We start from the raw sequence: 26,723 nt of genomic DNA, 5'->3' as shown, positions 1-26,723 counted from the left end.
ATTTCGAGCTGAGACCCTTCATCAGGTTCTAATGAAGGGTCTCAGCCCAAAATGTCCATTGTTTATTCTTTCCCATGGTTGCTGCCTGATCTGCTGAGTTCCTGCAGCACTGTGTACGGTACTCTGAGTTTCCAACATCTACAGAAACTCTTGTGTTTAAGGTTAGGTAGAAATGATTTCCACTGGAAGGAAAGGCTTCTGTCTTTTGCAGTTTCTTACCTAACAGCATTGGAGGTGTACTATCTCAAATAGATTACAGCAGTCCAAAATCCCCTATCACATTATAATTAGAGTGTAAGAAATCCTCATCTCCAGCCCAAAACAAATTAAGAATTCATGAAACATCAGCTTCAGTGACTTAATGGAAGCAAAACTTGTTGGATGGAGCTGAGAGATCACCAGTCATTTTCTCGTGGTACTTTTGTGGAAAACAAAAAGCGACTGACATCTGAGGCATAAAAGTAGAGAAATATTTAATTTTATTTCACTTTAAGGCCCACTTCCTCCCATTCTGAAGGCAGTATTTGGTGTCAGACCTCCCTTTCCTCTCTCACAGCTGCTGACTGTTCCACAGGCCTTGGGAGTACTCTGGTACTTCATACAAGAGGACATTTCTTTGGAAACTGTCAACAGCAGGGTTTCGAAAGGATGGTGGGAATGACAGATACAAGGTCGCTTGATGCCCACATCCAACAACCTAGCAGTGTCCGTCACAGAATCATAGAACACCACAACATCTAGTCCAAGTCCGTACCCAACTGTTATTGTGCCTAGTCCCATTGATCAACACTTGGACCACAGATCTCCATACCCTTCCCATCCATGTACTGATCCAAACTTCTCTTAAATGTTGAAATTATACATCTCGAGCATTCAGAAGATCACACAATGATTGATTAGTGAAGTTAATTTTCCACTCAGAAAAACAAAAGCTTTGCTGATCACCACAATGGAACCACTGCTTATTAGTTTTACAAACTCTTCCTTTTAGAGATCTCCAAGAAAACATCACTTACCTAAACTTCAACATTAATCCGTGTTAAAATCCCGGATGCTAATACAACACACCTCCTAATTAGGATTCCTTTGAGTTTAAGCAGCTGAGGTATTAACAGTGGGGTCAGGTGATTGAATAGTTCGATGCAGATGCGGAGAAAAAGAGTTTCCTTTGGTGAAGGAAACAAGCATGAGAAGTCATGTTCTTTTAAGGAGTGAAATTAGAAATCTCATTTAAACACAAAGAAGAGTAGAAGCCTGAGCCCTTTTAAAGAAGGACAGTCAAATTGGGCTTTCAAAACAAATCTGGTGGTGTGAAAGAAATGGGAGGAAAAGGGAGTTGAGGTTAAAGGATGACAGCAGAATGGTAAGTTTCCATTTCAACTCTCCTCCCCACCAAGACAAATCCAGGACAGCTCTCATCTAAAATAATTACAATTAGGGCAGGCAGATGTTTAAAAAAAACAGACAAGATGAGGTATAAAGTATTGTTTAGCCGACACAAACGTTTGGATTTAGAGGAGGGGAGGAAGACTGCCAAATATGAGACAAAAATATAGGCCATGGTTATAGACTCATGTTCTCAATATTTATTTATTTATTTATTATTATTTATTTTTATATTTGTAGTTTGTTGTCTTTTCCACACTTGACATCCAGGTTGGTATAGTCTTTCATTGATTCTATATTGGTTATTATTTCTATTATGGATTTATTCAGTATACTCACAAGAAAATGAATCTCAGGGTTGTGTATGGTGACATATAACACACACACACACAATAAATTTACTTTGAACTTTGAATAAAAATGGAATGTGGGTAAAACAGGACACATGGAACTCAGGTTCATAATAATATTGGCAATACTATGGCCAAGATTTATCAGCATTAATCTCAAGTAAATCAACAGCATGGACACCAAGTTGTACTGTAAATACACTTCATATGTTCCATTCATACGTGTTGGCGCGTGGCCAAGTGGTTAAGGCGTTGGTCTAATGAGAGGGGAGACTTGCAGCATGAGCAACTGCCGGTCTCCCATACAAACCTGCTCAGGCGTGCATGGTCTCTCCAGATTAACGGATGCCTATATTCATTCAAATTTCCAACTCCAGCAAGTCATGAGGAATCACACGGACAAAGGGAATCTTTAAAGGCAGGTTGCAATGAGAAGGCTCTGATCAATTTATATATACAGTAGCTAAGCAGAACTAAGTGAGTGATGGATGGGCTCCAAGGCAATCTGCTATTTAATGAGATTATTTCCACCTTACTATGCATGAGATGTGAAAGAGTAGAGAATTCTGCAAAGCAAGATCTATTTCAAGTCTTCATAAGCCTAAAAACAAAAGAACATTTCTGCCAGATATTTCAGGAATAATCAGAATAAATGATTCATGGACAAATATGAACTTATTTTAACCCAGAAGGGATTACTTCAATCATTCTGTCACATTTGTGAGTGACATCTACAATATTAACAATGGTGTTTGAGGGCAAATGGAAACTGACCAGGGAATGACAGACAGATGTGATAGTCAGACCGATGAGAATAGACACTGACCAGAGAACGGCAGACAGATGTGATAGTCTGATCAGATGAGAACAGAAACTGACCAGGGATAGTCAGACCGATGAGAATGGAAACTGACCAGGGAATGACAGACAGATGTGATAGTCTGATCAGATGAGAACAGAAACTGACCAGGGATAGTCAGACCGATGAGAATAGACACTGACCAGAGAACGGCAGACAGATGTGATAGTCTGATCAGATGAGAATAGAAACTGACCAGGGATAGTCAGACCGATGAGAATGGAAACTGACCAGGGAATGACAGACAGATGTGATAGTCTGATCAGATGAGAACAGAAACTGACCAGGGATAGTCAGACCGATGAGAATAGACACTGACCAGAGAACGGCAGACAGATGTGATAGTCTGATCAGATGAGAATAGAAACTGACCAGGAACAAAAGACAGATAAGAAGAGAAACTGACTAGGAACGACAGATAGATGTGATAGTCTGTACAGATGAGAATGATCACAGAATTTAGTTGGGGGTAAAACTCAAAGAAAAATACTGAAATTAGAGTTAAGAAAAAAAGTTGAGCTAGATCAGTAAAATGAAAATATTATATCATTTGACATAAGAACCAATTTACACTATACTGACTGGCTGAATGAAAATGCACATCAAAGACCTAGTCAGAAAATTAGACACTGTGATTAATCAGAATTTAATGAAACAGACTGATGTTTTTTGAAGTCCTGAGTACCCAGCCTCCCCGTTCTAGAACCTTTCTTTCACTTTAAACCATTCCATTTCATTTTAAGTTCTTTCAGCATACTTAAGTTTGTATCTTTGAATCCAGCTGTCAGGAGAATTCCAATGGTACCCTTTCGCCTCCTGTCCAAGAGGCCCATGTTGAGATTAGTCATCAATTTTCCATTTAGTGGTATTAAGGTGTGCCTTCCCTCTTTTCCTTCTTCCATTCTAAGTCTTAACACAGCAGCTAGGCCGGGGTCTACACCCAACATTGATGCAAGGTTCAAGATTTGGGTCAACTCCCTTCTCAGTCTGGCTTTCTCCAAACTCCATTTCCAGTTCAAACATCAGCTTTTCCTTGTGTATCTGGTTGATTATCCAGCTGTAATTGGGAATGTCAGAGCTGCTCAGGGGATAGTTCTCAGAAGGATCAGCTTCCAGATCAAAGAGCAGTGGAGGGTCATGGGAGGCGAGAAGCGAGTCCCAGTGACAGTCATGGTCAGGGGTACTGTCACTGAGGGTAGAACCTGGTGCAAAGAACAATTAAAGTAGCTTTCAATGCTTTAAGTTATAGTCAGTCCAAATGGGTCACATCCCAAATGCCTGGCACTTGGAGCTTTACATGCACAGTAGACATGGTGTGACGAAGTGCCACCATCACATTCCTTATTACTTGTAGTTACTCCCAGTAGTTCAAGCTCGCTCAATCTACTTCTACACATTCGCTCATGCCCTTAGCATTACTGTTGCTCTCCCACAGTACAATTCCCACAATGCACTTCTCTCCCTCATACTGGCTCTCAATCATAGCATTATTCTCTCCTCAATACAATGCATCTTTACACATCATTCTCCTTTCTTTCTCACAGGCCACACATATACACCTTACAAGGCAACATTTATTTATTGAGATACAGTGCCACACAGCAATCTCCTGACTTAACCCGAGCCTAATGATGGGACAGTTTACCATGATCAATTAACTTACCAACCAGTACGTCTTTGGACTGTGGGAGGAAACCAGAGTACTCGGAGGAAACCCATGTAGTCATAGTGAGAACATACAAACCCCTCACAGGCAGCGGTGGGAATTGACGCTGAGTCGCAGTATTGTGTGCAGTTTTGGGCTCCTTATTTTAGAAAGGACATACTGACATTGGAGAGGGTTCAGAGAAGATTCACGAGAATGATTCCGGGAATGAAAGGGTTACTGTATGTGGCAGCTCTTGAGCTGTATTCCCTGGAGTTCAGAATGAAGGGGGATCTCATAGAAACATTCCGAATGTTAAAAGGCCTGAACAGATTAGATATGGCAAAGTTATTTCCTACGGTAGGGGAGTCGAGGACAAGAGGGCACGACTTCAGGATTGAAGGACATCCACTTAGAACTGAGGTGTGGAGAAATTACTTTAGTTAGAGGATGGTAAATCTGTGGAATTTGTTGCCATGAGTGGCTGTGGAGGCCAAGTCATTGGGTGTATTTAAGGCAGAGATAGATAGGTTCTGGATTAGCCAGGGAATCAAAGGGTATGGGGAGAAGGCAAGAGAGTGGGGACGACTGGAAGAATTGGATCAGCCATGATTGAATGGCAGAACAGACTCGATGGGCTGAATGGCTTACTTCTGCTCCTGTAACTTATGGTCACTGGAGCTGTAAAGTGCTGTGCTAACCACTACGCTGCCTTGCTGACACATGGTAAGCTGTTAAGTTGAAACATTCAACTGCGTAAATTTGGAAGACTTGTGTTCATCCTCTCTGAGCTGCCTTACCTTGAGTGTAGTAGTGGGCTTTGTACCGCCCTTTACGTACTGCGAACACACCCAGCTTCTTGTTGGCAGAAACTGGATAGTAAAACATGGTGCCCCGCTTGCTCTGCAAAACATAACAATGAAAAACATTGAGGGTTGTGTCCTTTCCACTGCCATCACCAGTACTGATTGTGTATTGTTGGTTTCTGTTCAGCGAGGTACAGCATTGACCAAAGGCAGAGGCAGCTGGTCAGTGGTAAATGACAGCCACTGCCCTGAGCAACCTTGCATCACCTCAATTACCTAAGCTGTTGGAGCCAATAAGGCAATTTAGATTTATCCAGTGCATAGCAGAATCCTAAAACAATGTTTTAGAAAAGACAGTGCTGTTGTCTGTCTGAATAAGTATTGGCTGGGATATTAAGGAGCAAAGTCATAGACCGACCAGCACAGAAACAGACCCTTCAGCCCATCTAGTCCTTGCCAAACCATTCAAACTACATTCACACTGACCTGTACAGAGACCCATACCCCTACCATCCACGTACCAAACATCCAAACTTCTCTGAAACATTGAAATCGAGCTTGCGTGCACTGTTTGTACTGGCAGCTCATTCCACACTCTCACGACCCTGAGTTAAGTAGTTTCCCCTCATGTTCCCCTTAAACTTCTCACCTTTCATCCTTAACCCATGACCTCTAGTTGTAGATCCACTCAACCTCAGTGGAAAAAGCCTGCTTGCATTTACTTTATCTATACCGCCCATAATTTTGGATACCTCTATCAAATCTCCTCTCAATCTTCTACATTCTAAGGAATAAAGTCAACCTTTTCAATCTTTCCCTTTAACTCTGGTCCTCCAGACCCAGCATCATCATTATAAATTTCCCCTGTACTCTTTCAACTTTATTTATATTTTTCCTGTAGGTAGGTGACCAAAACTGTATACAATACGGTACTCCAAATTAGGCCTCAGCAATGTCTTACACAACTTCAACATAATATTCCATTTCCTGTATTCAAAACATTGATTTATGAAGGCCAATGTGCCAAATGCTTTCTTTTCAACCTTAACTACTGGTGGTGCCACTTTCAATGAATTATGGACCTGTATTCCCAGATCCCTGTGCTCTGCCAAACCCCTCAGTGTCCTACTGTTCACTGGTTGGCGCACCCTGATTGGTCCTATTGAAGGGCAAAATCTTGCACTTGTCTGCGTTATATTCTGTCTCCCATTTTTCCAGCTGGTCCAGATCCTGTTGCAAGCTCTGGTAGTCTTTCTCACTAATCAGTACAGCACAATCTTGATGTCATACGCAAATCTGCCAATTGGGTTCACCACATTATCATCCAGATCATTGATATAGATGACAAACAACAACAGGTGCAGCACTGAACTCTGTGGCACCCCATTAGTCAGAGGCAACCCTCTGCTACCACTCTCTGGCTTCTCCCACAAAACCAATGTCTAATCCAATTTACTACTTCACCCTGAATGCCGAGTGAATAAACGTTCTTCATCAACCTCCCAAGAGAGACCGTGTCAATTGCCTACCTAAAGTCTATGTAGACAACATCCACACCTTGCCTTCATCAATTTTCCTGGTAACTTTGTTGAAAAACTCTGTAAGGTTGGTTGGACACGACCAGCCATGCATGAACCCATGCTGACTAGCCCTAACAAATCCACATCTATCCAAATACTCATATATCCAGTTCCTTACAATACCTTCCAATAACTTTCCCACTACTGATATCAGGCTCACCGGCCTATAATTTCCTGGTTTAGTTTTAGAACCTTTCTTAAACAGCAGAACATTAGCTACCCTCCAATCCTCCTGTACCTTGCCTATCATTAAAGATGTTTTAAATACCTCACTAGGGTCCCTGCAGTTTCTGTACTTGCCTCCTACAGAATCCAGGGGAACAATCCAGTCGGACTCCAGGAACTTAACCACCTTAATTTGCCTCAAGTCTGAAAACATCTCCTGGTCTGTAGTTCCTATAGGGTCCATGACCACACTGCTGCTTTGCCTCACTTCTATATACTCTGTGTCCATCTCCTGAGTAACCACCTCAATTATGTAAAGAGTTGGAGCCAATAAAGCAATTTAAATTGAGGAGAACTGCTGTTGGTTGTGTGATTAAATATTGGCTGGGATATCAAGGAGTACTTCCCTGATTTAAAAATACTATTTTTAAATGCACACTATATCTGCAACAAGGTGGCTGAATTAAGGGTACAAATAAGTCCAAAACAAGTATCACAATGCTGTTTCAGACAGACAGACATACTTTATTGATCCTGAGGGAAATTGGGTTTCGTTACAGACGCACCAACCAAGAATAGTGAAGAAATATAGCAATATTAAAACAATAAATAATTAAATAATAACGAGTTAATCATGCCAAGTGGAAATAAGTCCAGGACCAGCCTATTGGCTCAGGGTGTCTGACACTCCGAGGGAGGAGTTGTAAAGTTTGATGGCCACAGGTAGGAATGACTTCCTATGATGCTCAGTGTTACATCTCGGTGGAATGAGTCTCTGGCTGAATGTACTCCTGTGCCTAACCAGTACATTATGGAGTGGATGAGAGACATTGTCCAAGATGGCATGCAACTTGGACAGCATCCTCTTTTCAAAATCCACCGTCAGAGAGTCCATTTCCACCCCCACAACATCACTTGCCTTATGAATGAGTTTGTTGATTCTGTTGGTGTCTGCTACCCTCAGCCTGCTGCCCCAGCACACAACAGCAAACACGATAGCACTGACCACCACAGACTCGTAGAACATCCTCAGCATCATCCAGCAGATGTTAAAGGACCTCATTCTCCTCAGGAAATAGAGATGGTTCTGACCCTTCTTGTAGACAGCCTCAGTGTTCTTTGACCAGTCCAGTTTATTGTCAGTTCTTATACCCAGGTATTCGTAATCCTCCACCATGTCCGCACTGACCCCTTGGATGGAAACAGGGGTCACTGGTGCCTTAACCTTCCTCAGGTCCACCACCAGCTCCTCCACCGTAGCCCTGTACTCAGCCTCATCTCCCTTGCTGATGCATCCAACTATGGCAGAGTCATCAGAAAGCTTCTGAAGAAAGCAAGACTTAGTGCAGTAGTTGAAGTCCGAGGTGTAGATGGTGAAGAGAAAGGGAGACAGGACAGTCCCCTGTGGAGCACCAGTGCTGCTGACCACTCTGTCTGACACACAGTGTTGCAAGCGCACGTACTGTGGTCTACCAGTCAGGTAATCAATAATCCATGACACAAGGGAAGCATCCACCTGCATCACTGTCAACTTCTCACCCAGCAGAGCAGGGCGGATGGTGTTGAACGCACTGGAGAAGTCAAAAAACATGACCCTCACAGCGCTCGCCGGCTTGTCCAGGTGGGCGTAGACACGGTTCAACGGGTAGACGATGGCATCCTCAACTCCTAGTCGGGGCTAGTAGGTGAACTGGAGGGGGTCTAAGTGCGCCTAACCATAGGCCGAAGCTGCTCTAGAAGTCTCTCCAGGGTCTTCATGATATGGGAGGTCAATGCCACCAGTCTGTAGTCATTGGAGCCACTGGGGCACAGCGTCTTCGGTACAGGAACGAGATGATCAAAGCTGAAAAAATATTCCTTGCTGTTCAGTATTTAGGAAGGAAACTGAGCTGAGGTAACAAACATGACATTATTACCTTAGTTTCAAGGGATCATAGCTCAGCAGAACATATAGTCCGTGAACCAGGACCCCAGATTTGAGCCACCGGTACCATTTGGGGGGAATAATTCTTATAGTGATTTTTGGCAAGGTGCTACAAAATATGAGATAGCATTGCAGCGGTGGTAGCTTCCTCAAATCACTCTTAGACCGTGTGAACGACATGGCCAGTGACTTGAACCGACAGAAGTCCACTCTTAGCTGAGCTGATAACCCTGCGGATAGACTTTCTGGAACACCTCCGTCACAACGATGGAGAGCTATCTGCATTCTGTATATCATACATTGACATGGTAGAGAACGTAGTTCCTGGGCTTCTGCATGCCTCTCGTGAGGGGGACTGGGAATTGCACCTCCATGCTACAAGAACCATGGTCCCATGGTGCTTTGCCTATGATAAGATGAATTATGCCAGGGGACCCTCTCCCCTCACTTTGCTCAGATGATGAACCTCCCAGAGAAGAATCCTTCTGTGTGTGAGGCCTTCCAGACAGGCCAACTCTCAGTGCAGCTGTCAAGTGACAACCCCTTTGGGCAGATCCCTGTGGACCAGGCTACTGAAGCCACAGTGAACAAACCACAGACTCCTGGAGGCACATCATGGTTCAGCCTGAATGCTGGAGCGACCAAGCGTTACTACATAACAGCTGAGCACTGCAGTGCATTCCTAGGACAGTTAAGGGAGATGGTCCAAGGCAACAAATCAGAGCTTTGTCATGTGGAGCTACAGCGGCCAAGAATCCAGAAAGATGAAGAAGCAGTTTCAGCAGTGGTTAGCCTCATACATGAATGGGTCAACCCATTTGCAGAGAAGCGGGACCTCATTAGCATCTTTCCAGCAAATGCAGCCCCCAAGGACATTGCCTTTGGTGAGCAATGCTATGCAACCTTCAATGATGAGAGACTGACATGTGGAGACTGGCAGACTGTGAGAACCAGGCAACTACCTCAGAGAGTGTGGAAAGTTCAGATGAAGATGTTGAAGACTTAGAAAACTATGATTATTAATAGGTTATGAAAGTATGGAAAGCAATCTTTGATTAAATATATTCATCTTACATCCAAATGGGGCCTAGGTTATGGCCATGTGGAACCCCACATTTGAATTATTGTAATGTAATTCTACATGCTATGACAAAAGCTTAAGATTGTTTTGATTTGATACAACAATATGGAAAATATCATGACATTGGTAAAACTCCAGAAATCCCTCCAAATGAGGCTTTTTACCTTTTGGGGTGGGGTGGGGTAACATTTTCTGTTGTACTGAAGTTAATAGGGAATATATACAAAAAGTGATTACTTATTTGAATTCCTGAATAAATTCTCTACAATCCATATGATTATATGTGTCCTAGGGTTTTATTGACTTTTCCAAAATGAACAATAGACAAATATTTTTCTAAAATGAAATGATTCACTCTACTGAAATTGGGCACTGTACTGCGAGCAATGGCATAGTTTTCAATGTAAATTTTATAACAACGTTTGATGAAAAGTGCTTGAACTCAGCTATCATTGTGACAAATTTCAATGTTGAGGGATCACTGATGACAAAATACCACTAGGTTGACTATATATGTTGTACTTTATATTGGCCACTTTTCAGAAATGCTTATTTTAGGGTAGTGTTATAAAATGTATGATAGCACACATAAAGCTACCATTGGTGCAATGCCATCACATATTTACTAACTCTAGAGATGTATACCTTGCCAAAAATCCTATGAGCATTATTCCTATCACATGGTACCGACCAAACCTACAGGCTCACCGACTAATAATATAGATTTCAAATTGGTTTGAGTGGAGCAAAGGGCTATCAAGCGGCAGAAAATACTGTTGGGAATTGTTTAGAGGGCACAGCATAAATAAGGAAATAAGACATGCTTGTAATATGGACTAACAATCTACACACTGTACAGGCAGTAGCGGCAGAGGGTGAATCCCTGAAATCGATACAGGTTGTACTTTGGGATGAGGATACTAAGGAACAGACAATATTAGGTCAAGTACAATGACAAGGGCCATCAGGAAAGTGTGAGCATAATATTCAGGAATTTAACATTGGGCTTGGAAGAGCCCAAGGTTTACAATTTAAGTAAAGGAAACCAGAAGGTTTGAAGAAGCAACAACACACAAAATGCTAGAGGAACTCAGCAGGCCAGGCAACATCTATGGAACAGAGTACAGTCAACATTTTCAGCTGAGACCCTTTGGCAGGACTGAAGAAAAAAAGATGAGGAGTAGATATAAAAGGTGGGAGAGGGAGAGAGCCAGCAGAAGGTGATAGGTAAAACTGGGAGAAGTGAAGTAAAAAGCTGGGAAGCTGATTGGTGAAAGGGATACAGGGCTGGAGAAGGGACAGTCTGATAGGAGGGAACAGAAGGCCATGGAAGAAAGAAAAGGCTCCACCAGAGCGAGGTGATGGGCAGACAAGGTGAGAGAGGGAAAGGGGATGGGGAATTGTGAAGGGGGGAGGCATTACTGTAAGTTTGAGTCGACATTCATGCCATCAGTTTGGACGTTACCCAGTTGGAATATAAGGCCACAAACAACAGAAAATCTGCAGATGCTGGAAATCTGAGCAACCCATTCTCCCCTCCACCCACCTTTCAAATCCACTCCTTAGCTTTCTCTCCCCCAGTCCTGCCAAAGGGTTTCAACCCGAAACATTTTCCCATAGATACTGCCTGGCAAAAACCGCAGAGTTCCTCCAGCATTTTGTGTGTGTTGCTCGGAATATAAGGTGTTGTTCCACCAACCTGAGTGTGGCCTCATGACGACACTACAGGCCATGGATTGGCATATCAGAATGGGAGTGGAAAGAGAAATTAAAATGAGCACCACTGGGGGATCCTGCTTTTCCTGGTGGACAGAGTGCAGGTGCTCAGCGAAGCAGTCTCTCAGTCTATGTCAGGTCTCACCGATACACAAGAGGCTACACCAGGGGCACCGCATACAATGTATGACCTCAACAGGCTCCCAGGTGAAGTGTCATCTCACCTGGAAGGACCGTTTGGGGCCCTGAATGGTGGTGAGGGAGGAGGTGTGGAGGCAGGTGTAGCGCTTGTTCTTCTTGCAAGCATAAGTGCCAGGAGGGAGATCAATGGCAAGCGATGAAGGGCCAATAGAGTCATGTAGGGAGCAATCCCTACGAAATATTGAATGTGGGGTGCAGGGTAGAAAGAGGGAAAGCTGTGCTTGGTAGTGGGATCTCGTTGGAGATGATGGAAGTTCCAGAGAATTATGTGCTGGACGTGGAGGCTAATGGGGTGGTAGAAAAGACTCATCCTGAGAGCAGATGCGGTGGAGATGGAAGAGTTGAGAGAAGGTGATGCATTTTATGAAAAAAATCCATTGGCTCTGCTAGTATGGGAAACAGCATGAAAGCATTAAACTGTATGATAGTGAATAGAAAATGGCAAACCTTTAAAGAAATACAGAAATGTACATTCCTTTAAGGCACAAAAATACAACAGGAAAGGTGAAACACAATGGAAATGATTCTAAATCGATAGGACGGCTTACCTGCCAGTTGAAGCAGCAAGTATATGGACTGGAAACATTTTAGAATTCAGCAAGGACAACCAAGAAATTGTTGAAGGGAGAGGAGATGGAATGACAGTGAACTAGCAAGAAATAAAATCAGTCTGCAAAAGCTACTATTAGTATGTAAAAGGAAAGCTAGCCGCAATGACAAATGTGTGTATCATACGGCAGACTTGGCATAATTTGTAATGGGGAATAAGGAAATGGCAGAGGAATTAAACGCTGTGTCTGTCTGCACAGACACAAAAGAAAGCTTCTAGAAATATTGGAGAACCAAGGGTTCACTAGCATTAATGAAACAAACGGAAGTAAAACAAACTACTAGAGAAGTTAATAAGTCTGAAAACTCACAAATCCAAAGAACATGATGACCAATACTTCAAAGAATTCTAGATTTTGGAATAGATGCTGCAGTTTGGAGGGCAGCAAGTATGACCCTGCCATTTAGAAAAGGAGGGAGAGACTGAACAGGGAGATTAGATGTTGGCATCTCTAATGAAGTATGGGAGTATCAAGGCAGTCAAAAAGCAGAATCAAACTGTATTGATGAAAAGCGGAATAACGTTCTACTAATCTTTAGGAGTTCTTTGCGGACGTGTCAACTGGACTAGTTGGGGAGAAAAACAGCGGATGTAGTACATTTAGAGTTTCAAAACAGTTTTGACGAAGATTCACAAAGGAAGTTGATAAACAAGATTAGAATCCACAGAACTGGCGATATGTTAGTGTGGGTTAAACGTTGGATTAATAGATAGAAAATGCTGAAAAAGAATAAATGTCTTCCTCTCAGCTGACTACTGAGGTACTGGAGTGATTCTTGGGCTCCAACTATTCAAAATCTGAATCAACAACAGACCAAAAGTAACATTTCTGAGTTTGCTGACAACACAACTTTAAGTGAATGTCAAGTTTATTGTCATTTAACTATATACATGTTAGCATTCCGGGGTGCCAACACAAATTACCTGAAAACAGCAGCCCTCATTGAAAACAATGGAAATCATCACATATTCTCATTTTCGCCTGCTACGGCTAAAAACTAAAATTGCATCTGTGAGCTGTACAGTCAGTGACGAAGTTTTAAGACATTCACAATTAAGTGCCAGCCTTGTTACCTGCCATGGGAGATTTCTGTGACTATTTTGGTAGCGGTGTACATTCCACCTCAGCTCAAGGTCAAGCAGGCTCTAGACAAACTGAGTGATGTGATCAACAGGCATGAAACAGAACACCCTGATGCCTTTTAGGGGAACTTAATCAGGCCAGCTTGATAAAGTCACAAAATAATAACTATCAACAAATCACCTGTAGCAGCAGAGAAAACACTGTCACACCAAGGTCAGGAGTGCTATCCCATGCTCACATCTGATCACCTGTCTGTACTTCTACTCCCTGAGTACAGGCAGAGACTGAAGACTGCAGCACCAGTAATGAGGACCGAGAAGGTCTGGACAAGAGAAGCACAGGAGCGCCTACAGGACTGTTTTGAATCAGTGGACTGGACTGTGTTCAGGGAGACATCTTCGAACCTGGATGAGTATGCTGCAGTTGTTACTGACTTCATTAGAACCTGTGTGGATGTCTGTGAGCCTGCAGGCCAAGAAACAATTCTGGGAGAGGTCAGAGGTGACATCAGGTTCACGTCAGCTCTGGTAGGGTTTGCTACAACACAAAAACCAACATCATGAATGGTAGTCATGCTTCATGACCAGGCGAGCTTATTATGCTCACTTTGAAATGGAGAGTAAAACCAGTTTTGAGGAACCATGCAACAACTGGTGACCTTGTGATCGCTGTCTCAGAGGCTGATGTTAAGCTGTCTTTAAGGAGGGTAAACCCTTGCAAGGCAGCAGGGTGATGATGTCCCTGGTAAGCCTCGGAAAATCTGTGCCAACCAACTGGCAGCAGTATTCAAGGACATTTTCAGCCTCTCACTGCTATAGTTGGAAGTTCCCACCTGCTTCAAAAGGACAACAATTATACCAGTCCCTAAGAAGAGCAGCAAGAGCCTGCCTCAACAAATATTATCCAGTGGCACTCACATCGATGGTGATGAAATGCTTTGAGAGGTTGGCCATGGCTAGAATCAACACCTGCCTCAGGAAGAACCACAACCCACTGCAATTTGCCTATCGCAACAAAAAGTCGACAGCAACCACAATCTCAAAGGCTTTCCACACAGCCTTGGATCACCTACACAATGTCAGAATCCTGTTTATTATCTACAGCTCTGCGTATATCACCATAATTCCTTCTGTCCTAATCAGAAAGCTACAGAATCTGGGCTTCTTTAGCTTCCTCTGCAACTGGATCCTCGACTTCCTAACCGGAAGACCACAACCATTAGTATTAATGGTAAGACTCTGGGCAGTGTGGAGGATCAGAGGGACCTTGGGGTTTGAGTCCATAGGACACTCAAAGCTGCTGCGCAGGTTGACTCTGTGGTTAAGAAGGCATATGGTGCATTGGCCTTCATCAACCATAGGATTGAGTTTAGGAGCTGAGAGGTAATGTTGCAGCTATATAGGACACTGGTTAAACCCCACGGAGTATTGTGCTCAGTTCTGGTCACCTCACTACAGGAAGGACGTGGAAACCATCAAAAGGGTGCAGAGGAGATTTACAAGGATGTTGCCTGGATTGGGGAGCATGCCTTATGAAGACAGGTTGAGTGAACTCGGCCTTTTCTCCTTGGAGCGATAGCGGATGAGAGGTGACCTGATAGAGGTGTATAAGATGATGAGAGGCATTGATCGTGTGGATAGTCAGAGGCTTTTTCCCATGGGCTGAAATGTCAAGCATAAGAGGGCACAGTTTTAAGGTGGAAGTAGGTACAGAGGAGATATCAGGGTTAAATTTTTTTATGCAGAGAGTGATGAGTGTGTGGAATGGGCTGCCGGCGACAGTAGTGAAGGCGGATATGATAGGGTTTTTTAAGAGACTCCTGGACAGGTATGTGGAGCTCAGAAAAACAGAGGGCTATGGGTAACCCAGGTAACTTCTCATGCTTGGCACAGCTTTGTGGGCCGAAGGGCCTGTATTCCACTGTGGGTTTCCTATGTAACCTGTGTAGATTGGAAGTAACATCTGCACCTCACTTACAATCAGCACTGGCACGGTGAACCTCTGCTTAGCCCACTGTTCTACTCTCTCTATACCCATTACTGTGCTGCCAGACACAGCTCAGATGCCACCTATAAATTTGTTGATAATACAACTATTGTTGGCAGAGTTTCAGACGGTGACGAAAGTGTATACAGGAGCGAGATATTGCAGTTGGTTGAGTGGTGTCACAGCAACAACCTCGCACTCACTGTCAGCAAGACCAAAGAACCGATTGTGGACTTCGGAAAGGGGAAGATGAGGGAATAGAAACCAACCCTTGTAGAGGGATCAGAAGTGGAGAGAGTAAGCAATTTCAAGTTCCTGGGTGTCAAGATCTCTAAGGATCTAAAATGGTCCCAACATATTGATACAGCTATAAAGAAGGCAAAACAGTGGCTATATTTCATTAGGGGTTTGAAGAAATTTGGTTTGTCAACGGTCAAAAACTTCTACAAAAGTACCGTGGAGAGCATTCTGACTGGCTGCATCACCATCAGGTATGGGGGGGAGGGGAGAACTACAGTACAAAATGGAAATAATTTGCAAAAACTTTTAGAATTAGTAAGCTCCATCATGGGTACCAGCATCCGTAGTATCCAAGACATCTTCAAGGAGCAATGCCTTAGGAAGGCAGCATCTATTAAGGATCTCCACCACAGCTTCTTCCCCTTTGCCATCTGATTTCTGAATGGACATTTTGTTTCCCCACTACTTAATTTAACTATTTAATCAACATACATATATTCTTAATTTAGCTCAGTTTTTTTCTCTCTATTCATCTATCTTGTATTTCATTACGCTGCTGCCGCAATATTAACAAATTTCACGACATATGCTGGTGGTATTAAATCTGATTCTGACATGTAATGCATATAGAAACGAGACAATGTTTCTCCGAAGCAGGACATAAAGCACAGGACACACAGTAACTTATGAAGGTATGGATAAAATCTCCAGATAATCATGCAGAAATAACAAACTTAAGTGCATTAATTAAATAGTGTAAGGTATGGAGCTGATTAACCAGTGACACTTCGAATGCGATGTAGCAGGGAGTTCAGAAGGCTAATGACCTGAGGGAAGAAACTGTTTCCCATCCTGACCGTTCTGGTTTTAAAACATTGTTGTCTCCTGACTGATTGTAGAAAGCACAGGCTTAGGTTGCTCCTCACACCAGCAACTCCATTTCCTCTCTGTACTCCATCTAATCACCATTGTTGATGAGGCCAGCTACTCTTATGTCATCTACAAAACTTGATGACACGGTTTGAGCTGAATCCTGTGACGGTATCGTGCATCAGCAGTGAGCTGAGCACACAGCCTTGTGAAGCGCCATTGCTCAGCGTAATGGAACTAGAGACACAATGCCCACAGGAAATGACTGTGGCCTTTCTGTTAAGTCCGGTATGCAGTTGCAGATGGTGTTAAATGCCACTCTGAAGTCTACAAACAGCAGTCTGGCATATGAGACCCCATTTTCCAGGTGGGACAAGACAGATTGGAGGGCAGATAAGGATATACAGATATTGACAATGATAAGACAAGAGACAAAGAAAATGTGAGACAGAGGAAAATGCCGTATTTTTGGGAGATGTTGATATTTAATAAGACCAAGATGATATTTTAATTTCTTATATTTCTTCAGAAAACAGAAAGAAGCTATGCTACCTGTTATTCCCTTCCTTCCACCCCCCCCGCCCCCCAACCTTATTTTCCCAGTAACTTACAACTGGGAATGATTCTCCATCCATTCAGCTGACATTCGTCAATATTAGCCTATCAGCACATAAGACCATAAGACATGGGTGCAGAATTAGACCATTTGGCCCATCGAGTCTGTTCTGCCATCCAATCATGGCTGATCCTTCCCCCCCCTCCCCAGCCCCACTCCCTGTAACCTTTGATGCCATGGCCAATCACCCAACGACCTGGCCTCCACAGCTGCCTGTGGTAACAAATTCCACAAATTCATCACCCTATGGCTAAAGAATTTTCACCTCATCTCTGTTTTAAATAGATGCCCTTACACCCTGATGCTGTACCCTCTTTGTCCTAGATTCCCCTACCATGGGAAATATCCTTTCCAAATCTACTCTGTCTAGGTCTTTCAATGTTCAAAAGGTTTCAATGAGATCCTCTCTCATCCTTCTAGATTCTAGTGAGTACAGACTCAGAGTCATTAAATCCTTGTGTGATAACCCTTTCATTCCTGGAATCATCCTTGTGAACCTCCTCTGAACCCTTTCCAATGCCAGCACATCTTTTCTTCATTAAGAAGCCCAAGACTGTTCACAAGTCTCAAGGGATCACATCTTTGGGATCTGGAGGAAACTGGAGCACAAGACAAACTTGCATAATGGGAGAACAAGCAAACACCAGACAGACAGAATCTGAGGTAAGGTCTGAACCTGGATTGCCAGAGCTGCCTGACAGCACCCTGACTGTACTGCTGCAGCAGAGAAGAGTGAAATGGCTCCGTGACACTGTACAGGAGAATGGGGCAGGGAGTGGGGGATGATCCCTGTAGCAGAGAGACACATAAGGGACCTCTGCTGGGATGATAATCTCAGGCAGAGCAAGTCTAGAACTGATTCAAACTGACCTGAACCACGAACTGCGGGCTAAAGTGAACTATACCTCCTGTACCTAATACAGTGCCACTGAGTAGATGTTCTGGTCTTCTGCTGCTGTAGCCCATCCACTTCAAGCTTGAACATGATGTGCATTCAGAGGAAATCTTCTGCACACCCTCTGTTCAAGATGGAGCAACACTACTGTGCCATAGAAAAATAAGCGGCAGCTATAAAGGAGAGACTGAACAGCCAACCAAAAGACCCAACACTAACCACAGCACACCCAAATTGCTGGAGGAACTCAGCAGGCCAGACAGCATCTATGGAAAAGAGCAAACAGTTGACGTTTTGGGCCAAGACCCTTATCAGCCCGAAGTGGGAGGGTGAGGAGCCAGAGGTCATGGCATATAGGGAGAATATAGGGAGTTGAGAAGTAAGACCACAAAGGTAGTAATCTTGGGATTACTGCCTGTGCCACGCAACAGTGAGAGTAGGAATGGAATGAGGTTGGCTGTTCAGTCTCTCCTTTATAGCTGCCGCTTATTTTTCTGTGGCACAGTCGTGTTGCTCCCTCTTGAACAGAGGGTGTGCAGAAGATTTCCTCTGAATGCACATCATGTTGAAGCTTGAAGTGGATGGGCTACAGCAGCAGAACACATACTCGGTGGCACGTATTGCACACTGGCGTGCAGAAGATTACCTCTGAATGCAATACATGGTCATCTGTGTTACCGTCACTTACCCGTCAGCTTGAACCAGTTTGACCTCTCTCATTAACAAGGTGTTTTTGCCCACAGAACTGCCACTCACTGACATTTTCTGTTCTTTTGCACCATTCTCTATGCATGGAGTTGCTGCCACATGATTGGCTGATTAGATATTTGCATTAACAAGCAGGTGTACAGGTGTAGCTAATAAAATGGCCACTGAGTATAGTTAACTCATAACTGGTTACCAATCCACCAACAATCCCATAACTCCAGGATTACAGTTTACCATTGTGCAACGTAGTAATGGGTAATACACTCATAATAGGGAAGAGTGAATGCTTGGCTCTGTAGTATGACAGAGAGAGTTAGGGGAATGAGCATCTAGTTGAAAGATAAAGGGGTCTCTACAGGAGTGGTAACCACGGCAATTAACTGCTGTATGGAAGCTTGCCAGGGAAGAAGGCAAAAGCAGAACTGCACACAGCTCACATAGCACACAGGTACAGAAGGATGAAACTGCAAAATGCTTACCCCACTTTATGTGTACACGGTGCATGTGGGCTAGATAGTGGTGTTAAGAGTAGCTCTGGGACGAGAGACTCCCATTGATGTTAGCTTGTAATAGAGTTAGTTCTTTAGATAAATCCCAGACTTTGTACAAATTCTTTCCAACTACAGAAATGACGCAATTGCAGACAGATCAAGAAGCTGACAAGGCACTCAAGCCCGGTGACTCATATCACACATGGGCGCCGAAAGTTGCATTGCAAGAGGCTGGCCGCTCACTGTATACACAGCACATGCTGGGTACAGATAAAGGAGGTAAGGTGGATAAGAAGTAGAAGAATAATGGAAACTTCAAATTTGTTCTAGGACACGTGACTCCCTTGTTGACGTCAGCTTGTAATAAAGAGAAAGTTTGTTCTGAAGGAATATCCTGCACTCCAAGTGAATTCTCACCTTCTTGCATCCTTGTACAGGAGTCAATGAAAATGTCCAGGTATCAACCACCATCTGAGTAGTGCTAGTGGAGTCTATGCAAGATTAAGGAAAAGAGTCTTTGACCTACAGGTCCAAGTAAGATGTTTGGTCTATCGAGTAGTTGTCCATCCTAGATTACTGTTTGGAGCTGGGTCATGGACCACCTACAGAAGGTACCTGAAAGGCCTGGAACAATAACACCAAAGAACCTTATAAAAGATTTTGAGGCTCAGCTGGAAGGAGTCACACTAACACCAGCGTACTGGAGGAGACCAACATGGGCAGAACCTCCATCACTATAAAGCAACATCAACTCCAAAGGATAGGTCATGTCAGCCAGATGGGACTTCCAGCTTGAGCATGGAGTAAGTAGATGCGTTTAAGTGTGGCTCCCGATTTTTATTGAAAATCTACCTGTTTATCTTTGTCGTATGCTTGAGATAACTGAATATTTAACATTGTGAACAACCCGGGACGTTGCTGGACACTGACGTGGCAAACAAAATGCACCTTCCAAGTAAAACTGGGGAAAAAGATAGCGAAGTGTCAAGCAAGAAAGCTGATGTTATGGTAATGGCTGCACCTGCACTACCCCATGACTTGGAGAGGCTTCACTTAGTACTTCTTACTGACATGATGCAAGCAGTGCATTCTGCCCTAAAAAGAGAATTTGAAGATGCTTTGTCGCCAGTGAATGCTACCATGAAACAAATTATGTCTTATTACGAGCCACACGACAAACGCATTCGTGATGTTGAAGATGGCCTGAATGATTACAGTGACTGACTGGTGAGTGCCGGAGCCGCCACTGCAGCGCTGCAGAGCGAAAACGCATTTCTAAAGGGAAACCAGATTACCTCGAAAATCAGTCGCAGAGATCCAATTCGAGAGGGTCGGCATTCCTGAAAATTTGGAAGGTTTGGACCCTGTTAAATTTATGACCGAGTTTTTTGGTGAAATGCTGGGGACAAATTTCTTCCCAAGGCCTCTCGTACTTTCGTGCGCTCACTGAGTCGGGCCTAAACCATCCGGTGTCTCTGAAGCCAAGCAAACGAGACCAAGCACGTTCCTGGTTCTCTTTCACTTCTTTCAAGATAAGCAACGCATCATCAGTAGACGGAAGCAGGAGTATTTCCGCGGGCATCGCGTGTTTTCTCATGAAGATTTTAGTGCGGAGCTGGGAAAAAAAGAGCCACTTTCAAGGAGGTGAAATGCCTGCTTTACAGGAAAGGGGTCAGGTTCAGCCTCTTGTATCCTGCCCGGCTCCGGGACATCATGAAGGTAAAAAACATTTCGATATACCAGAGGTGGCCAAGGAGTTTTACCATTCACGCTGGGGAGAAGAAGAACGAGAAGAGCAATGACTTTTTTAGGTTACTCCTGCAGCATTGAAGGGTCCTCCTGCAGAGGCAAACTGTTAATTCACTTCACTTCTTTGTTCATTTTTTCCAGTTTAATTTGTGGAACGTGATTGGGTCAAATTGCTATGCTGCGGAATGTGATGAACAAAAACTTTCAACCAGCAAAATGTAAATATTTGGGATTTGTGTCTCTGGCGTTTAGTTTCCTATTTTTTTTTTGTGTTTTTAATGCTTTGCTTGACCTGTGTTATCTTTAGCCTATATATATATATATATATATTAAAGGTAAAATAAGTGTTGGCATAAATTGTCAGGAGGGAAGCCACCCTAGATTAGATTGAAGGTTTGGTTGTGTGGGGAACACTTTGGAAGTTCTTTGTTTGGTAATGCCTGCAATCGTCCTCAGTTGGGGAGGTAGATCTAGGTTTCAGGGGTTAATTGTTTTTTCTTGTTTGTGTAAAGGGGTGGGGGGAGTGTTTTGGGGGATTACCATGGCTATGGCAGCTTATTCTTTTGTGGGTTACGGATTGGCCAGACTTTCTGTTCATTGTACGTTATTGTGTGCAGCTTGTGCCCTCGCACTGTTTTGGATTGTGGGCCCGGTGTGTCTTTTGATGTGGTTAACATGAGTGCTGATGGAGGCCACCCTGTGAGGTTTATTTCTTGGAATGTAAAGGGGCTCAATGGTCCTGTTAAAAGAGCTAAAGTTTTGATTCATCTGTAACAATTAAAAGCGGATATACTATTTCTACAAGAGACACATTTAAGAGTGGAAGACCATAATAGACTCCGTAAAGCAGGGGTTCCCAACCTGGGGTGTAAAATGGAATTTCAGGGGGTGCGACAAAGAGTGGCTTGTGTCCTTGAGTGATGAGTCACGAGTCATCACTCAGCCAGCTGCCAGTGTGCCTTGAGAAGTGGTAGTAACGTTTATCCCAAGCACACTCCAGTCTCCCGCTACCCGAGTCAGCGTTGAGGATTCTCATCAGTGTTAGCTAAAAGGTTATATCTTAGAGTTAAAAATCATCTCATATGCCAAAATCTTTATACATCCCAAATCAACCATCGAGTAACGACTTTGTGTTAAAAACAAACCCGCAGACAATAGGTAAATTATTCAATTATAATATTTTTAAAAGCTGCATTTTGATAAAAAGCAGCTGAAGTCATTCATTTGTATTTGTCTCAATGCATTAAATAAGTTTTTGAATTTTGAAGGTTTTTTTCTCTTAAAAGGTTTTTTTCTTGAATCGTTGATAATTTTGAATTGTGTTAGTTGAGGAGGTATCACGGTTAGCACCGAGGACTTTGAATCGTGTGATGGGAGTTCATATCTCCGGTAATAATCGGAAATAGGTGTGTAAATTCAGTAGTTTTAGGACCGAGATGAGGAAAAACTTCTTCTCACAGAGAGCGGTGAATCTGTGGAATTCTCTGCCACAAGAAACAGTTGAGGCCGGTTCATTGGTTATATTTGAAAGGAAGTTAGATATGGCCCTTGTGGCTAAAGGGATCAGGGGGTATGGAGAGAAAGCAGGTACAGGGTTCTGAGTTGGATGATCAGCCATGATCATACTGAATGGAGGTGCAGGCTCAAAGGGCCGAATGGCCTACTCCTGCACCTATTTTCTATGTTTCTAGTATATTTGATAGTTTTGATAACCTGCGCAGTACATATGGCCTTCTGCATAATTTTTTAAAATATTTGCAGATTCGCCACTTTGTCAAGGAAAAATTTCCCTCTTTTCCTGATCTACCACCTGCTATGTTGTGGGAAAAACTTAGCTTTAACAATAAAGGACTGATGTCTGTTCTATACTCTCAGCTGATGTCTTTGGGAGTTCAAGATCCAAACTAAGTCCAGGTGGGAGGATGACCTTGGTATGGATCTGGCTGAGGAATATTGGGCAAAAGCATTGAATAGGGTTCATTCCTCGTCATCATCTGCTAGACTGGGCCTCAAACAATTTAAAGTTTTACACAGGGTACATTTAAGAAAAGCCAGGCTTGGTGACATATATCCCCAAGGCAGACACTGGCTGTGACAGGTGTTGCTTCTCTCTGGCTGGTTTAGTGGTCTTGCCCTCAGCTCGATGGCTATTGGGCACTGGTTTTTAAAATTATCAGTGAGGTTTTGGGGGTGACACTGAGACCTTGCCCGCTTATAGCTGTGGCGGATGATGCTTTGGGTTTAAATGCAAACCAGTCGGGTATTGTTTCATTTACATCGCTTTTGGCCCGTAGGAGAATCTTGCTGGTCTGGAAATCTGCCACTCCCCCATCTGCTGCTGCTTGGTTAGAGGATTAAATGTTTTTTTCCAAAATTAGAAAACATTAAATTCACTTTGAGGGGGTCTGTGAAAAAGTTCTATTCGAAATGGGGACCTTTCTTGTCATATTTTGGGAGTCTTAAGGAATTACCTAGTTGAGGGCATCTGATTGTACTTGGGAAGTTGCCTCTCTTTTAACATGCATATGGTTTACCTCACAGGGTAGCTGATGAATTATAATCTGAATGTATTTTATATCATCTGACACGTTGTGGATGTGTGTGGGCCTTCGTCTTGCGGTAGTGTGGGGTTATGGCTGTGAAATGTCCGTACTTGTATTGTAAATACATGAGCTGCCATGGTATGTTCAGGGAGGGAGGATGAGAGGAGGTTTGTTTAGGGGTAAGATATAAAAGCAAAATGGAGAAAAATGTAATCCGCTATGTATTCTGTATTTATCATGCCTTCAATAAAAATATATATTTAAAAATGTCAGCCAGATGCCTAACTTACATCTCCCCAAACAGATCCTTTACCCCCAGTTGAAGGTCAGTGAGCCTCTGGTGGGCAAAGGAAACATTTCAAATATCAAAATCAACCCCAACACAAATTCAACATTACATCTAAAAATTGGGAAGCAGTTGCACTCAATGGATACCCGTGGAGGGAATCTGTTCAAGAGGCAGCAACACTCCTGTGCCACAGAAAAATAAGTGGCAGCAATAAAGGAGAGACTGAACAGCCAACCAAAAGACCCAACACTAACAACACACATAAAATGCTGGAGGAACTCAGCAGGCCAGACAGCATCTACGGAAAAGAGTAAACAGTTGACGTTTTAGGCCGAGACCCTTATTGGCCCGAAACGTCAACTGTTTACTCTTTTTCATAGATGCTGCCTAGCCTGCTGAGTTCCTCCAGCATTTTATGTGTGTTGATGGATTTCCAGCATCTGCAGGTTATCTCATGCTTGTGTTCCACTAACCACAACCACTTACTCGTGTCCACACTGAACCAGAATATGTGGATCCCAAATCAGCTTCTACAGCCACCAGTGGATCCACCAATAGACAACCCCTAGGAGAACCTCATACTCGACCCAAATCATTTCACTACTACAACAGTCAATTATAAAATTAGTTGGTATGTTGGCCTCTAATGATTAGAACTTATATGGGTGCTTGCTCAGATTATACCTAGTGTATTGTGTAATGTTTTGATTGCCTTTTGAAGGAGCGCCATGAAGATTAACCTGTGTAGTTACTTGGCCAGGTGGGTTTGCCTTATAAGAAAAAATGAAGCTGGCTAAGCCTCTATTCTCTGGAGTTCAAAAGAATGAGAAATGACCTCATTGGAACATACATATTTCTCAGATAGCTCAGTAAAAGTGGTACACTTTGCCTGCTAAAATATCAACAACTAGGGGCTACAATTTCAAAATAAAGCCATGGCCATGTAGGATGGGAGTAAGAAATTTCTTCACCCAGATAAGGAAGAATCTTTGTAATTCCCTACTCTTGGAGCTGAGGAGATTTAATCAGTGGTTACATTCAAAATGGAGACCAACAGATTTCTGCATCGTTCAGTCCTCAAAATATAGAAGGATATAATGGTGTCTGAGGTAAAAGGTCAGATATGATCTTGTTGAACGTAAGATGAACAAACCAATTGCAGATTCCAGCTTCTGTTTCTAATTTGAAATATCATGTGAGGTTTTGGTCAGCTATCTACAGGAAAGATTGAAAGAGTACAGAAAAAATTTACAAGAATGTTGTTGGGACATGAGGACCTGAGCTATAAAGGTTGAATAGGATAGGACTTTATTCCCTGAAGATTAGGAGAATGAGGGGTGATTTGATAGAGGTATATAAAATTATAAGGGGTACAGATAGGGTAAATACAAGCAGGCTTTTTCCACTGAAGTTGGGTGAGATTGAATTAGAGGTCATAGGTTAAGGGTGAAAGATGAAATATTTAAGGGAAACTTCTTCACTTAGAGGGTGGTGTGAGTGTGGAATGAGTTGCCAGCAGATGTTGTAGATATAGGATCAATTGCACATTTAAGAGAAGTTTGGATGGGAGGGGTATGGAGGACAATGGTCCAGGTGCTGGTCTATGGGACTAGCAGAATAACAGTTTGGTGTGGAGCAGATGTGCCAAGGGCCTGTTTCTGTACTGTAGTCTTCTATGAACCTATGACTTGATATTGTTTTTAACAGAATGCAGTGGGTTCCTTTACATTGACTTAAGAGAGCAGATAGAGTTTCAATTTAAAAACTGATTAAATTCCCATGTAAATTTCTGAAATGGGAACATAGAAAAATAAACCCAATTAGTTACAAAGATGACGTTGTCATGCTTTGAATACTGATACCTGAGGTATGCTTACAGTCGGATATAACAACATTTACCTTCCCATTATTGAAGAGGATATCCCCCATATCATATCCATCAAGTTTGACACGTGGAAGCTTTGCACCCGTGAGGCTGGCAATTGTTGGCAGGATATCAAGGGTGCTGGCCAGTTCGTGGGTCACACCTGCCGAGCAAAGAAAAGCTTTACTTTCCGAAGGATATCATCCCTGCTACACATCATTAAAGCCAAGAGTCAATTTTGCAGAATACTTAACACAATCTTACCCTCCCTAGAAATCAATCATGAGAACATGTCTCTTCATAACTGTAGAGAAGCATTTAGAATGAATGTATATATTATGGAACACAACAATAAAATGGATGTTTCCATAAAATAACAAAGGAAAATCTTTTGGAAAAATGGATCTTCAAAAAGAAAAATAATGGAATTAATACAGTTCAGAAAAATGAAATTGTCTATTTAGGTGGAGAATCCAAGGAAGTATAATTTTAAAATCAGAGCCAGGTCATTTAGGAGTGAAATCAAGAAAATAAGAGTTAATGAAAATTGGAACTCTCCCCTTTCAGTTCCAACACCTCATTAAAGGAGGGATGTGGAAGCTTTAGAGAGGTGCAGAGGGGGTTGGCCAGGTTGCTGCCTGAATTAGAAAGCATGTTTTATGAGGATAGGTTCAGCGAGCTGGGGCTTTTCTCTTTGGAGTGAGGGAGAACGAGAGGTAACCTGATAGAGGTGTTCAAAATGATAGGCATAGATAAAGTGGACAGCCAAAGACTTTTTACCAGGATGGAAATGGTATAAGGGGACATAATTTTAAGATGGTTGGAAGCAAGTATAGGGGGATGACAGAGGCAAGATTTTGTACAGACATTGGTAGGTGCGTGGAACACACTGTCAGACGTGGTAGTAGAAGCAGGGACATTGGGCTCATTTGAGAGAGTTGGGTACATGGATGAAAGAAAAATGTGGATTTATGGAGCAGGGAAGGTTTAGTTTGATCTTAGAATAGAGTAAAGGGTCACAATATTGTGAGCTGAAGGGCCTGTTCTGTGCTGTACTGTCCTATG

The 26,723-nt window shown here is 42.9% G+C and overlaps 1 protein-coding gene across 1 annotated transcript in view; it reads right to left on the bottom strand.

Annotated features, from left to right (window-relative positions):
- Nucleotides 1-416: 416 nt before the first annotated feature.
- Nucleotides 417-26,723, bottom strand: part of arsa (arylsulfatase A) — a 37,818-nt gene continuing 11,511 nt past the window's right edge. Inside the window, exons 5-7 of the mRNA XM_059986990.1 lie at nt 25,694-25,821; nt 5,041-5,143; nt 417-3,797 (exon numbers count right to left, since the gene is read on the bottom strand). Of these exons, the coding sequence (XP_059842973.1) occupies nt 3,499-3,797; nt 5,041-5,143; nt 25,694-25,821 (530 nt within the window). The 3' untranslated portion in view covers nt 417-3,498. The remainder of the gene's footprint in view (nt 3,798-5,040; nt 5,144-25,693; nt 25,822-26,723) is intronic.

The sequence above is a fragment of the Hypanus sabinus genome, chromosome 13 (genome assembly GCF_030144855.1).
Source record: "Hypanus sabinus isolate sHypSab1 chromosome 13, sHypSab1.hap1, whole genome shotgun sequence".
Classification (NCBI taxonomy): Eukaryota; Metazoa; Chordata; class Chondrichthyes; order Myliobatiformes; family Dasyatidae; genus Hypanus; species Hypanus sabinus.
Note: the sequence above shows the minus strand (reverse complement) of the source record. Positions and strands in the feature narration are given on the sequence as shown.